The following is a 14337-nucleotide window of genomic DNA, read 5'->3' on the forward strand; positions in this document are numbered from 1 at the left end:
TCTTTCCTGCTGTTAGACATGGCAGTTGATGAAGGTGCTTGGAAAGTTATATTTCTAAGGATTCTGCCCCAAATTATGGTGACATTCGATGTAACCCATTGATTTTTCTGTATTGGATTTACATCACTGCGATGACAGTAATTCCTAAATATCTTTTTTTTTATGAATAATTTTTCCTCTAATTATGGTGCTTTCAATTCCAAAAGGCTCAAAGTATTTTAAGACTGACATACAGTAAGAACAGAAACATTGTTAGCAGCCAAAATTCAGAGAATTATCTATATGGCTGTATGGAAAGAGGAGGAAATTTTGGCTAAGAATCTAATTCAGACTCTGGAAGTTACAAGGAGCAATGTATGATAAAGAGCTGTTAGGATCCAATTTAATAGCAGTTATTCTGTCTGCCTTCACTGCTCCTTGGCTGTGTGTACAGATCATCGATCACACCCATTCAGTTTCTGCTGGCAGCATAAGGAGCTGAGGTGTGAAGAATTCTTCTTTGGACTTCAGGGAATTACACAGTCCTTTAGCTGACCACCTGGGTTCAACCTTTTTTTTTTTTTTTTTAATTTTTAGATTGCTTAAACTATCAACAGCATTTATAAAAATTGTCAGACTGGTCAGAAATTAATATAAAAATATGAAACTCCGTCCTCTGCTTCTCATTTAAATTTCAAGTTGCATAGAAGGAGATGGCTGCACTTACTACTTGGCTTTAATTGAAATTACAAATTTGAAATTCTCCTTTTTATCTCTTACTGAGAAAAAAATGCTTTGTAGTTTTTCCATTTGTGGATGTTTTGTATAGTGTCTTTAAGTTATCAGATCCTAGGATGTGCAAGAAAACGTTAAGAAGGTCTTGGTTAATGAGCACCAGGAAGAACTCTGTATATAGTTCTATTCTTAAATAAAAACCATCCTCACGGAACACAATATACATACATCCGATGCAACTTATGTGAAGTTTTTATATCTGTGGATGCCCCTTTAAAAAATGTATCTATGAATTCTTCTAATAGATACTCAGTTTAAAAGAATTTGGGGTTAACCTTGTGAAAATGTCTTAGGGTTATTTAGCCGTAATTGAGGAGAAACTTAGGGTAAGGATTGAAGTTCTCCATCGTAACTGGTGGTTGTCATTGTGGAACAATTTCATAGTTTGGAGACATTCTGTTATATTCTTAGGGGATAAGCAAATCATGGTTTGTTGTTTATGTCATGTTTGTTATTTGGATTGTATTTAATCATGCTCTAAATTGTGATGTTTCATTGCCAGCAGTCCCCCAGCAAGGTCTCTCTGTGGTGGTTTTGTTCCCACATCAGAAGTATTCCTAACTGCACGTGCAGCGTTCTAGCCCCAGCACTTACATCTGTGTGGTGTTTCAAGCTCTGTAAATAGAGATGCCTGAATGATTTAAACTTGCCGTGCTCAGTATATACACTTACATTCCTTATGAATGCTTAGGGTGGAAAATATACCACAGAAGTTTTCCATGCTGTTCTTGAACACAACTTATCTGAAATCAGTGTTCAGAAATATGTACACTTTGGTGTTAATTTTTAATGAATGAACACATCGCCCACAGGACATACCCATCAAAATCTGGAAGAGAAGTAGACAGTTATAGTATGACAGGAGTGCAGTAGTGGGTATAAAACAGAATGAGTGTGATCAAGTCGTATAGTACCCTGAAGGTTTCGGGTAGACTGGGGACCACTGGGAGCAGCAAACAGCAGAGTACTGGATAGTCACACTCCTGGGTTCTCCTCGACTGCCTCCTTGTCTGACCAAAGATTTGTAGAGTGAACAGTTTAATGTTTGCATGAAATTGCAGTTACAGATAATATTAAATCCTTTTAATATTCCGTTTGATGCCTATCAGAAGCTATTTATTATGTCAGTAAGTGTTTAGAATATTAATATTTAACCTCTACAGCTACAGAGCAGTATTGGAGAAGAAAGTGTTGCTCAGGTGTATAGAGAACAAATTAAAATGGGGTTTCTGCATTGTTCTACCATGAATGAGACAAATCAGAATACGTTTTTTTTTTTTTTTGCTTATTTTATACAAATAATAAGTCACGTGCCCATTATAGGTAATGACACTGTTGCTACAGTTGTCTGCTGTTACCCAAGTTCTAATTTTCATTTGCCAAACTTTAACTATTTTGGTTGAAATTTTGCTTCTGGATATCTGCCTTTGATGACTTTCCTTGGGAAGTTACAACCAAAAGGTTCAAATATTCCCAAGACTGAAGCTATTGGAAAGATACTTCTCAATGTTAGTTTTCTAGAGACCTTTGAAAGTCTGTAGCTAGCATTTGAGCAGAGCACCTGTGATGTTGTGTATGATATTATATTATGAACATAGAAGGGGGTTAATTAGGACTGCATAGATAATCATAATTCTTGGAGTTCTCATGTTCCTCATGCTTATGTTATGATCTTGTTTTGTTGCCATGTGGGTGTACAGCAGTTTACACAACGTGATTTATCTCATTTTGCTTTAGATCATTGGTTGCCAAGTCAGAAGAGAGCCCCTGGATTCCACTGAACGGTACACTCGTTGGATCAATAATCTGACTGAAGAACAACTTCTTACACAGGTATTATAGTTTCAGCTGCGGCTGAAAGTATGGTAGAAAACCAGAACAAGACATTTATTTAGATGGATTTTTTTCTGTCATTAGCAGTATTTCGTAACTTACTAAGGCTATCGGATTCTTATACTTAAAGGCTAGACTTTTCAGTAAGAGACAAGGTTATGGTGCGCGAGATCATTATGTAATGATGACTTCACACTGAGGGAGAATGGAGCTTTCAGTGTCGGGTTCTGAGTGAGCCTTACATTCCTCACTGCTGTCTGTGGTTAAATGCATGTCCTTCCATGTTCAAATAATTAGTTTAGGGTTTTCTTTTTAAAAGGTGTATTTAAATACAAAAGGAAAAAAAAGTTTCTTGAGACTGATTCCCCGTGCCGAGGTTAGGTGCTGACCGCTTCTGTGTCCGTTTCAGTTTTGCTGAAGATCATTTTAAAATAGCAGTTCTTCAGGCATTATACATGCTTGTAAGAAAGATGCGTCTTGTGCAACTGAAGATGACAGTTTTGGCATAAAGGTTGTTTCGTTAGGCAGGCAGCCAAAGCTCAACTAAAAGAGACTTTGGCAAAAACAAGTTAAACTGTGGAAGAAATCAATCCAGCTTGTGGAGAAGCGTGTGTACTGAGTCTTAGAAGAGATCTAATGGATGCTGAGCAGAAACATCCCAGCATTAAGATGCAAGTATGTGGAGTTGGGTTTTGTGATGCTAGGAAGACATTTGCTTTTGATTTTCTTGGATTTAAGTGCCTGAGAAGATTAACATACTCTTGTTTGTTAGACTTCATTGTAAACTGTGTTGTGTTCTCCATTACTCTAAACCCCAAAGACATATTTGCTCTGGTATGGTCATTGTAACACAAGAAGTAATTTACAGATCTTGTTTTAAAGTCAGTAGCATTACAGGTCCCTATAAGTTACCAAGTGAAAGTAGTTACAGAAAAAGTTACCCAGGGAATTTTTGGATTTGCTTTTGAGTATGACATTAAAAAAAATTGTTAATTTAAAATGGTGAATTTATCTGACAACATCTGGATCACTGTTGTGTTGAAGAGAAGGAAGAACTTGAGGATGTAAAACCTTGTCCTACGCAATCCAGAGTGTTTCACCTAAGTGGCCACTGGATGGGGTCTTCAGTTGAGATGGAAATGAAAAGAAATATCCTAATTTTGAGACTATGTAAATGAGGTGTGCAAAAAGAAAAGTCATTTTAAGATGGGACGTTTGTCTTCTGGAAAAGATTATTTAATACGATGTTTCTGATAGTAGGATGAAAATACAGTGACCTGGGAAGTCCCTTTCAGTCTTATGTGCCCACAAAAGTGTCTTCAAGACTTCATTAAGCAGCATGTGCAATCCATTATTTTCACATATGATTTGGATTCACACGTTTTACAAACAGATATGGAATTTTGTAAAATATATTGGGTTTGGAACTAGAAGGCTGCAGAGCAGGACTTCTGCTGCTTGTCCATGAGTCTATTTACAAGGTGAGATTTATAGAATCACACTATTAGATGTTCCTAAGTAATTTTTTTAACTTGTTACCTGTTCTCCACCAAATTTAATGCAGAAATAGAAGTTTCTCAAAGACACTAGATTTCTGAAAAGTATGTGAAATTTGCAGCTAGGAGGGCTTGTACTGCACCAGCTGCAGTTCATAGAGTCCTCCTGGTCAGAGATTTCAGGGGCCCAAAGGTAAGACTGGATTCACCCTGGTGCTGAGATAACTGCTTGGTTTCCAGAGCAGTGCAGTTCAACGTATGGGTCCTCTCCTGCCTCAGGATCCATTCTTCAAATCAGAAGTCCAGGTAGGGAGGTAATTATTTTGCTTTTCCTTGACTTGAAAAAGTTGGTACAATTGGGAGTAAAAACCATCTCAGCTGTGTTCTAAGAACTAGGGTATGAATCAACTCTATAAGGTTAGGCCTGATTTGTCTCACTCCTCTGTCCCGATACATCGTAGATTTTATTTTGGGTGTGCTTTTTTAAGCTCTCTTCAGTAAATAAGCCTCAAGAAAATTATAATGATGGGTCTTTGCTAATGGATTTTTATAATCTCTAGGAGGAGTCCTTGAGAGAATTCAGGAAAATTGGCTTCAATTTACAGCGTATTGTCTCCAGCAGTTTCCTGTAGTGAAAGAATGTTTAGGTTTTTTTAGCTGTTTCTGTACTCAGTGCCCAGCTTTTTTTCCAGTTACTTATGTTTCATTTCTGTATCATGCGTGTGCAGATTATTTGTGCCATAAATTGGGAAACCGAGCAACCAAATAAAAAACCAGCCAATTGTCAAGATCCTGTCATCCCTATCATAATATTCGTGTTACTGGTCAAGTAATATCCTACAGAGTTTGATTGCTGTAGTAGACAGTGACTGAAGTTCAGTTTGGAAGAGGTGGGTGGTAGCAGATGTTTTGTTAGGTGGTTGGATGGCTTCATAATGCCTCGGTGCTGGCTGCTGGTGTTACATCCCTTGAGTCAACACCAGATTTTTGGATCAAATGTCCCTCCCCTGTCCTCATGCTGAGAAGATCATTCAATACAAAATGCTTCTAGCAATTTAACTTTTCCCTTAGCCATGGTCTCTTGATACTCACTCATCCATTAAATGTTTCTCTAAACAATTATACTGTAACATTCCAAAGATACTTTATGGTATGCGTGAAATTTCAGAATATATACCCCAGAGGGTGTGGGGGGAGTAAGAGAGTACAAAGAGAGCATGATAATGAGAAAACTTCTTTCTGAAAGATTAATATTTGCTTGTTTAATGTTATCATCTTCTCTGTAAGTGATGTGTGATTAAAAGATACTTTTCTAGATGTACTAATGTACTTTAGAAGCCTTAAAAATACATTTGTGTTCTGGTAGACTTGCTATTTTTCCTTCCAATATTACAAAAAAAAAAAAAAGACAATTTTGACTGGTCAGTAAGTGCCTAAGACAGTGACAAGTACAGGAAGAACATAAGCAAATGAATAGAACTGTTTTGATGTTGGAGTAAGTGAAAAAAATGTATACTAAAACTAATCCTGAGACTGATTTGTGCTTGAAATGTGATTGAAGTTTGATCATGCCACCTTTCTTGTACGCTGGAAATTGCACAGTGCTATCTAAGTAAAAAGGTCTGAATGGTTTTAAAGTTGGGTTAATTGCACAAATAGTTATACAAGTAGTTTTTAAGGATCGTTGCTGACTGCAAGTTACACAGCTGAGTTCATATCCACGTCTGTTAAATCACTGCTTGCGGTTAGTTCAGTCTCACAGCCCGTGAAGTATTATATTCATCCTGAAGCACAATTCCATCAGACCTACCATTGTTTCCTCTCCAAAGAAAAGAGACTTCTTTGCTTTCGTATGGTTGTTCGCTTAGGAAGCTGATGACAAGCTTAGAGTGATGTAAGGAGACTCCTGAAAAAAAGGGGGGACTCTGGTTGACTGGACTGTCCTAATTTGGAAGGCTAACGATCTGAACAGAACACAATGATTCTGTATGTCTGTTGTCCACTGTAAGGTGTCTGTATTGCTTCCTGATACATCCTGTGCTTTGCAGATTGTCACAGAGCTCTTTGTGTTGGATAAATCTGGAACTTTTCACAGGTGGTTTGTAGTTCTCACCACTGATGTCGCTGGAGCACCTGATAGAAGAAAACTACCAGTGGGTTGGAGTTCCATCATGTGCCTCTGCCCTGCTGTTACTGCTGCCTGTTAAGTTCACCTGATTGGTTTAAAAGCTGCACTCTCTACTTACTAAATCTTCCTAGAGTAGCATTTAATTAATGTTTCGTAACACTCTGTGCTATGCATCAGCATTTACTACACATACTCAGTTTAGAAATACATCCAGCATTTTGGTTGAGTTGGGCATGTAGCTTGCTCTGAAGGCAAAAAGGACCTGATAATATCACTGGACATTTTCAGAAAACTAGGTACACTCAATATTGCATCATCATTGTGTATCTCAATAGGAATTTGTCACTGGTAAAAATCTGGTCATAGGCTGCAGGTGGGAATAATTTTCCAAGTGGGTCACAGATTGAATACGTCTGGCTTAGAGCATCTGGTTTGTCTACTTGTAGACCAGAAGATTCCACTTTCGTTAAGTGCCAGGTTTGGTTGCCAGTGTTTCAGAACTGAAATAATAATTGAGGTGGCAATCTGAAAGTCGATATATGCAATGCCTGTTGTCTGCTTACATTAGTAAAGGCAGAAACTGGACAGAGGGTAAGACTTTCTTACTTGAGAATGAATAAAACATGAAAAGGCTGATTGATATCCCCCCCGCTCCCTCTCTATCATTGCTGCTGTTAATGGCTCCCTTGTATTTATTGACGATATCCAACACTTTCCTGGGACTTTTTGTTTCCTCTTCCATGTTATCCCCAAATGTGTCATTAATAGTGAGGTCCTGATGTTCTACTGAGGGAAGGAACTGAAGTCACAAACTGGTTAATTATGGTAGAGACTACTAGAGTTTGTATGGGATTAAGAATATGCCATATAAGAAAAAAGTAATTGGCTGCTTCCTTTTGTGGTAGATCCTTGTTCTTCTCTGCAGGAGAATAAAACAAAGTTTCACAGGCTAGTCAGTGTTTACGTTTGAAACTGCAGGTCAAAGGGATTCATGGAGTTCTGGAAAGTTTAATGAGAAGTGACTTACCCGCGTCTGTGAGCCCTAGTGAAGCTTTATGTAAAGGCATCTCACAGTGCAATATTTTTGAACTTAGAAACAGGTTTGCAGAGGTTCAGATCTGTGTACAGATTTTGCTTTGTATGTGAGCAATTTTGCATGAGTTTCAAGGTATACCATAGGGAAGAGACTGTTAAATTACTTGAATTTTTCCTTTTCATATTTTGTTTGATAATTTGCGTGCTTAAGGCTTGAATGTGGTTAGTAGTACCTGGTAGTATTTACAAGGAACAGAAACATTATCATATAGTACAAATGCAACTTGGGAATATGGTAAGTTTGGTTTTATTCCAAAAAGCTCTTGATGAATACAGTCTTACAGCATAACGGGTACTTGTATGGTGGAAAAAGCACAATATGATTTAGGTGGACGTTGAAATGAAGCAGGTAGAAAACACTTCATAACTGATTTGGGCTCCAAACTGTTTCAGCTGATGATCTCTTGTATTTTAAGTAATTGTTGCATTCCGTATTGGTATGATTATGTTTGCATCCTAAAAAACCATTTTTCTTAAGACACTGGGTGTAAGGGATGGACAGGTAATGCCAAGTGTAAAGGAAAACTGTCAAGGATTGCATTTACTGAAATGCATAATTTGTTTTCCAAACCCTTACTAACATTTATGTCTCCTCAATACTTTTGAAAATTACTTTGAAAAATAGGGCAAGAAGTTAAAATAAGGTCAGGACTTGGTTATTGACGTAGGACTGCAGTTAGCGCTGTGGATGAAACTGGCTAATAACTGCCAGTTTCTGAATGCTCCGCTTCCTCTTGCGTGACCTTCCATGTTCAGCCTGTTGCTCTGTTGACTTACAGATAGAGAGCCTCCAAGCTCTGCTTTGGCCTTCTCCCTCATTGTCTTTTATAGCTCAAAGAAACTTCTGTCTAATAGATGAAGGACAAAACCCAGATTTGGTTTAAAATGATAGGTGAGACATGAAGGAGCCCTAACTCTTCTTTCAGAACAAAAAGCCTCCAAACAGAAGTTTCCAACAAGTTTAGTGAAGTTTGTTTTGCAGTTTGTCCTCCATCTGTGAGAGCAAAGAGCAGATCCACCCTTAACTTCCTGTAATTTTCTTTCTTTGAATTTGAAAACTCAAAGTGCTGATTCCACAAAAAAAGGAAAATGCTTTACTGTGGCTTTTAGTGTAATAAAAATTAGTGATTTCAAACATATTTTTACTGCAATTCAGCTCCCTATTATAGCCTTAGGTATAGGAAAAAACTTTTTTTGTCTCTTGCAACTGGGCACTGAATAGTTTTTCACCCTTTTAAAAAACCATGTATGAGCGCGAGTTTAGTGCATTCTCTTTATTATTGGAAAATAACTTCCTTTTTTGATCTCAGCTTTTAGTGATAAAAAAACGGAGCCAGATTTTCAGGACTCAGTAATTTCCATAGTAGTTGGAGTGACTGACTGCATGGGTGTGAAAGTATCATTTCCCACAATGGATAGTAGATCTAATGGCCGGTTTCAGCTGTCACAGTCAAGGTTTTCCTTCTTTATTTCTTATACTGACCTCACCCTGCCATGTTTGGTCTCTACAGTAGATCTTGCTTTCCTGATTTTTGGGCTACTTAAGGAACCTGAATTTTAAAATACTTAGATCCACCACGTCCTCTCAAGTATTAACAGTGTATGTTACACTCTTATATTTGAGGCTTTTTTTTCTTTCTGTGTTGTAACCTCCCCCCAGATTCTGGTCCAGTTTAACTGCTTGTGAGTATAAGGATCCAGATTTAATGATTAGTTCAATTTTTATATATTTTTTTCCTTGGTGCAAGTGTGACAAACTGGGATTTATTCTCATTGTACAACCTCGGCCAAATGGACTGCGATGAGATGTTCTTGAGCTGGGGTTATGCAAATAAAAAAATAATAGTGAGCTTTTCAGAGTGTGAGCTTGGATGAACTGTAGCTGTGAACAGTGTGTCCTTTTTCATAAAGAGTAAATATTTGTCTGTTCATCTATTGCAGTGACATGATCCTGAGGGTGATTAGCACACCCAGTTCCTCCAGAAGCAGTGCTGGTGTCTGCAGCTCACGTTTTGAGAACTGGGATGGTCACATGTGAGGGCGGTGGAGCAGGCATGTGCTTTGTGGTTAGCAGAGGGAGAGTCAAGCCCTGGCCCAAGCGGAAATGTGAGCGGTTGCAGTGCATGGGGTGTATAACAAGGAAGGAAACGGGCTTGCTTCTGGCTTCTAGTGTAACTGCTGGTCCTTTGCCACCTCTCTGGATGAGTTGGTGTCTGTGATGTGGGTGGATTTAACTTTTTGCATCACTTGCAGTGACAGCTCTCGTAGCGGAGGAAAAGGCAGCAGAGGAGAGATGTAAACCTAGCAGTTTTATACCCTTCATTTTGCAAACATGATACCTTAGTGAAGTTGAAAATTCTGATGCTGATGGTAAACAAAGTATGATGGCTTAGTCGTTTCCGTAAATTATAGTGATTGGTTTTGTTCAGAGCTACTGAAATGGAAAAAGCAAATGTTACCAGACTTTATGCTCTTGAACTTAGTGTTTAATTTGTTAGAGTAGATATTAAGCATACCTGTCAACCTAAAAGATAGGTGTTCAGAAAGTTTGTACAATAAGAGGAAGTATTGTTTGCAGGCAAATGATTTCTTAGCATTGCGGGAGGACTGTTTATTTTGGCTGATTCTTTGCACACATATAGTCTAATAATGTCAGAATGAAATAGAGTAATGAAATATTCGTCCCAGGATTGTGATTATTTTATAAAGTGGTAGAGGCAAATTAAGACAAGTCCTTACTGTTTAAAGAATGCTGTTTTAATCTGTCTCACTTTGGAGGGTTATTCTGCCACTAAAGACAAAAGTGTGCTGCTTAGCTTATTAAACTTGTGACTTGTTTTATTGTTTTATCTATCTCATTAGGGATTTGGTGCCAAAATATATTGCTAAAAGCCCTTATGTGGGTTCACTTGTAGAAGTGATTTTATCAGCATAGCTCATAGTTATATCCTAATTGCCTACAACTTTCATGCCAATATAGCCACACCTCTACTAGAGATCTGCAGTGCTGTGGTTACACCAAAATATGTACAAGTCTCTTCTTTCATGAAGGCGTTTATGCCTTGGGTAGTCTCTTGGACTGATGCTATAGTGCAGGAGCTTTGAATGGCTGTAACGTCTTCCTAAGGCTTCTTCATCTTCCTTGTGTTCTCTATATCTAGGTCATCTCCTATTGTGTAAGTATATAACAAGACAAAACAATATGATTGACGGGAGTTAAGCAGTGACTCTTAAGATGGACATCTTTCTTTCCTTTTTCCCTCAGTTTATTGGTATTTTGGGGTTTGGGTTTTTGTGTTTTAAATCAGACTGCAGCATGTTTTACAAATGCTCCTTCCTCACCCACTTAACACAAACAACCTTCTGCACTAGATTTACTCGGTGAGCCTCTCTTGATTTTTTTTTTTTTATTTTTTTTTTTTTTTGGTCTCGTCTAATGTTCTTAATCTTTATTCTCTTCTCCATTGTCATGCCCTGTCTTTTTTAACCTTCTGTGCAGGAAAATTGTGAATTCTGTAGAGTGAAAAGACCATGTTCTTTGTTAAAAACTAGTATAATAGGGTCCAAGTTTGCGCTTAGTACTGCATAGTAGCGATACTGACTTTTTTATACATGTTAATTTAGGTTTATTTTCAATGTACCTGCCAGACTTGTCTGAAACCCATCTGTTTCCTTAATTGCGAGAATCTTCGGGACTCTATGGCCAGGTCTCGTACTTTGTATTCTTTTGTGTGTCCTAAAGCTTTTGCTGATTCCCCCTGCAAACTTTTGGAATTGGCTGTTACGGCTGCGACAGCATTCAGCAGCTTTCACTTTCCTTCATCATCTCTTCTCCAAAAGAATTTTTTCTTTCCCTGATACTTCACAAGCGAGCCACAAGTTCACCGCAGATTGAGTTGCCCATTCATTTTGCGAGGAGCAAATTGCTTAGTAATTTCTAACAAAGAAATCTAAACATGCAAGAAAGTAGTGGATTAATAATCATATTCAGGAGACAACAGTACTGTATCAGTGAAATCTCTATCTGTTCAGTCAAAGTCTCAGGGAAAGGAGATGAATTGGTCATCAGGACGGCAATTGCATTTAAATGGATTTTAATGTTTCTGAGAGAAACCAGACTCTGCAAGTCTCCAGACCTCTGCTAAGCACTGCTAAACTAAACATGCTTTTCACTTTGACATGCTTCAGTTAGAGCGCTGCCAGGCCAGGAAGGTAATACTGAACCCAGGCTAGCTCACAGCATTTACATCTGGGAAATTGCAGGGAAATTCTCAGCCTTATTATAATAGAAACAAGAAAGAGAGATAAAGAAGTTGTTGAGTGGTCCTGAATGTAGGTATGCTTTAGCAAGACACTAAAAGGACGCTGTTTAGCTTTATGCTTATTATTGTTCTTTTCCTTCTGTGTATGTCTTGGGTATTTAGCCTAAAGGAAGGAAGGATTTCTTTTTTCCTAGTTTTGTCCCATATACAGCCAGCAGTCTGCCCATGCTACGTGTAGGAGTGAAGGAAGCCATGTCACATTGTGTTCCAGTCTTGGAAAACTGTCTGATAATTATACTGGCAAGTGCTCACTCCCCTTGTGACTTGTTCTTTAATTATTTATGTTTTCACTCCTCCACTTTTACTGATCATGAAGAGTAGCATTGCTAAGAAGTACAGCCAACAGGATGGTGCACTTACGCATCTCTGATTTTCTTCTTTTTAGCCAGGCATGGTGACAGTCTAAAGCTGTAGTGTGGCCACGTCCCCAGACTTTTATCCATATCTTTCATATTCACACACTTCTCTAAAAATAAATAAATATAAAAATAAATCTGTGATTGTGAACTGAAATAAATTAGAAACTGTTGGATTCAAATGCTTGGCACTCTCAGAACCCCTGATGGCTTGCTTGAGAGAGCAGGAAGGTTGAGTTTCAGAGTGCTGGTGCTGCCATTCTGTCCTCACATGTGTTTCTTTTAACTGAAATTCAGGTCATGTTGAATGTGTGTATCTGCATCCTCACTTCTTCAGGAGTAAGATGTTTGAGTTGAGGTTTGTTGTATTTGGCATGAATCAACCAATTGGAGGAGTTACAGCTACCTCTCTTGGAGGTAGCTTCTATGGAGACCACACCAGAGGACTGTTGCTCCATTTACCTTTGAAAATGATACATTATCTCCACTGCCAACATTTATTTGGCCACTGGATTCTAGAAGGTAACAGTCAGCAACATTAGCTTTTCCTGCGTACCCTGAATTCCGTTTTAATGGCAGCTTTCAGAATAATGTACAAACCTATGAGCAAAACAGACTCTCTCTTAATCTCAATGTCAGATGACTCACGTTTAAAAAGAAAAAAATGAAACCAACAACCTTTGGAGTCAGTAGGAGGGATTTTTTTTGTGTGTGTGTCATAAAATTATTCATAGATCTGCAGAGCAGATGTTGACAATTACAGGGAGAACAGAGGCCGGTCTGTGGTCAGCCAGCAAGCTCCATTTCACGTGGGTAGATCAAGGCTCAAGGCAGCAACTATTTCCTGTCTGCATGCTGGGTGTCAGCGATAGCAGTTTTTGTGGGCTGTAGCCCAGTTAAATTATACAAAGTCACTTTTGTGAGGCCTTGGTTCTGTCCCTCGGCTGAAAGAATAATGGTACTAGAAGGCTCAGTGTTCTGTTTTGTAAGATCTGTGTCTATTGATACAAAATTGTGGGTTAAAAACTTCTTATGGATTTTGTGTTTCTTTGCTAGATGTTTGCCTCCTCGTTTTAGAAAGTGCAGAACAGCTGACCCTTTCATTTTCAGAAGGAATTGCCAGTGTGGTGTTTCACATTTTAATTCTTTTAGCTTGAACCATATTTAAAGCACAATCCCCCCCAAATTTTAATGGTTTTTTTTTTTTCAAGAACTTAAATGGTAGCTGTTTCCTGCAAATTAAAAATGATGACTTGTCCTTTTGCCTTCAGAGCAGTTTTCTTTAAAATCCTCACGGTTGCAGGTGGCCTGGGGCATCTCTGTTGACAGTGCTGCTTGGCATGCTGGTGTAAATAGATATTTCCCAGCAGTTGAAAGAACTTTAACTTTAGCTCATTTTGTCCCAGACAGAATGGGGTTGTCGAAGTAATGGTGCTGCTGATGCCATGTCCGGTGAATTCCCATCTTCCTCTTTGCTGGTAGAGCTATATAAATAGCTGTGTATTAGTGGTGGAAAATTAATAACATTTTTTCTGCAGTTAAGTAACTTTGATGTTCAAATGTAACAGGTGTGGGTAGGGTTGGAGGAAACATCCCTTGCCTTCCTGGAGACCAGGAGAAGAGGAGAATGAATAAAAATAGAGCTTAGTGGAAGGAGAAGGAACTTTGTGGGCCTGGTTGTCTTCAGGATCAGAAAGATGGCTTCTAGAATTGGAAACACCAATTTTCTGATGTTCTGCCATATTTTAGATTCACTCTTTCATGGCTTTTATAATAAAGCCATGGTTGTGGAATGTGAGTGTGTTGATGACAAGTGCTAATGACTGGTCCTGTCACCTTGCTGGTTTGTACCCTAGAGGATGGTACTGCACACAAATAGAGCAGTGATAAAATGACAACAGCAAAGCATGAACATATTTAAATGGCTGAAAGAGTATTTGTAGACAATACATGTTTTGTTATTCAGAAACATGAAATTATTTTCTGCCTGAGGACAATGTGCATTTCACTGTTCAGTGAGAACAGGGTCCCTGCGATAGGAATCTACCATTTCTCTGTGTGACTCAAATCTGAGATTGGGCTTTTTTCATTAAGTAGGTAATGTGAATAATTTTAGAATAAAGAGGAAGGAAGAAATTACGTGCCTCAGTAGTAAGCCTGTTTTCTCTAATACTTCAGTTTCAAGTTCTTTATTAAGGATAGGTGAAGTCCAAAGTCTCCTTTTATAGTAGGATACCAGGTGCACAGAGCTCAATTCAACTTTCTCTGCAGGGAAAATGATAATGTAGCTTCAGTCTTACAGGCAAACTGTGGTTGCTGTGGACGGGCTTTCA

At 38.4% G+C, this 14337-nt stretch overlaps 1 protein-coding gene across 1 annotated transcript in view; it reads left to right on the forward strand.

Moving 5' to 3' along the window:
• B3GNTL1 (UDP-GlcNAc:betaGal beta-1,3-N-acetylglucosaminyltransferase-like 1) overlaps positions 1–14337 on the forward strand; it is a 109539-nt gene that overhangs the window by 23397 nt on the left and 71805 nt on the right. The window contains exon 5 of the mRNA XM_010136692.1: positions 2512–2607. Coding sequence (XP_010134994.1) covers positions 2512–2607 — 96 coding nt within the window. The remainder of the gene's footprint in view (positions 1–2511; positions 2608–14337) is intronic.

This window comes from Buceros rhinoceros, unplaced genomic scaffold, assembly GCF_000710305.1.
Source record: "Buceros rhinoceros silvestris isolate BGI_N320 unplaced genomic scaffold, ASM71030v1 scaffold7325, whole genome shotgun sequence".
Lineage (NCBI taxonomy): Eukaryota > Metazoa > Chordata > Aves > Bucerotiformes > Bucerotidae > Buceros > Buceros rhinoceros.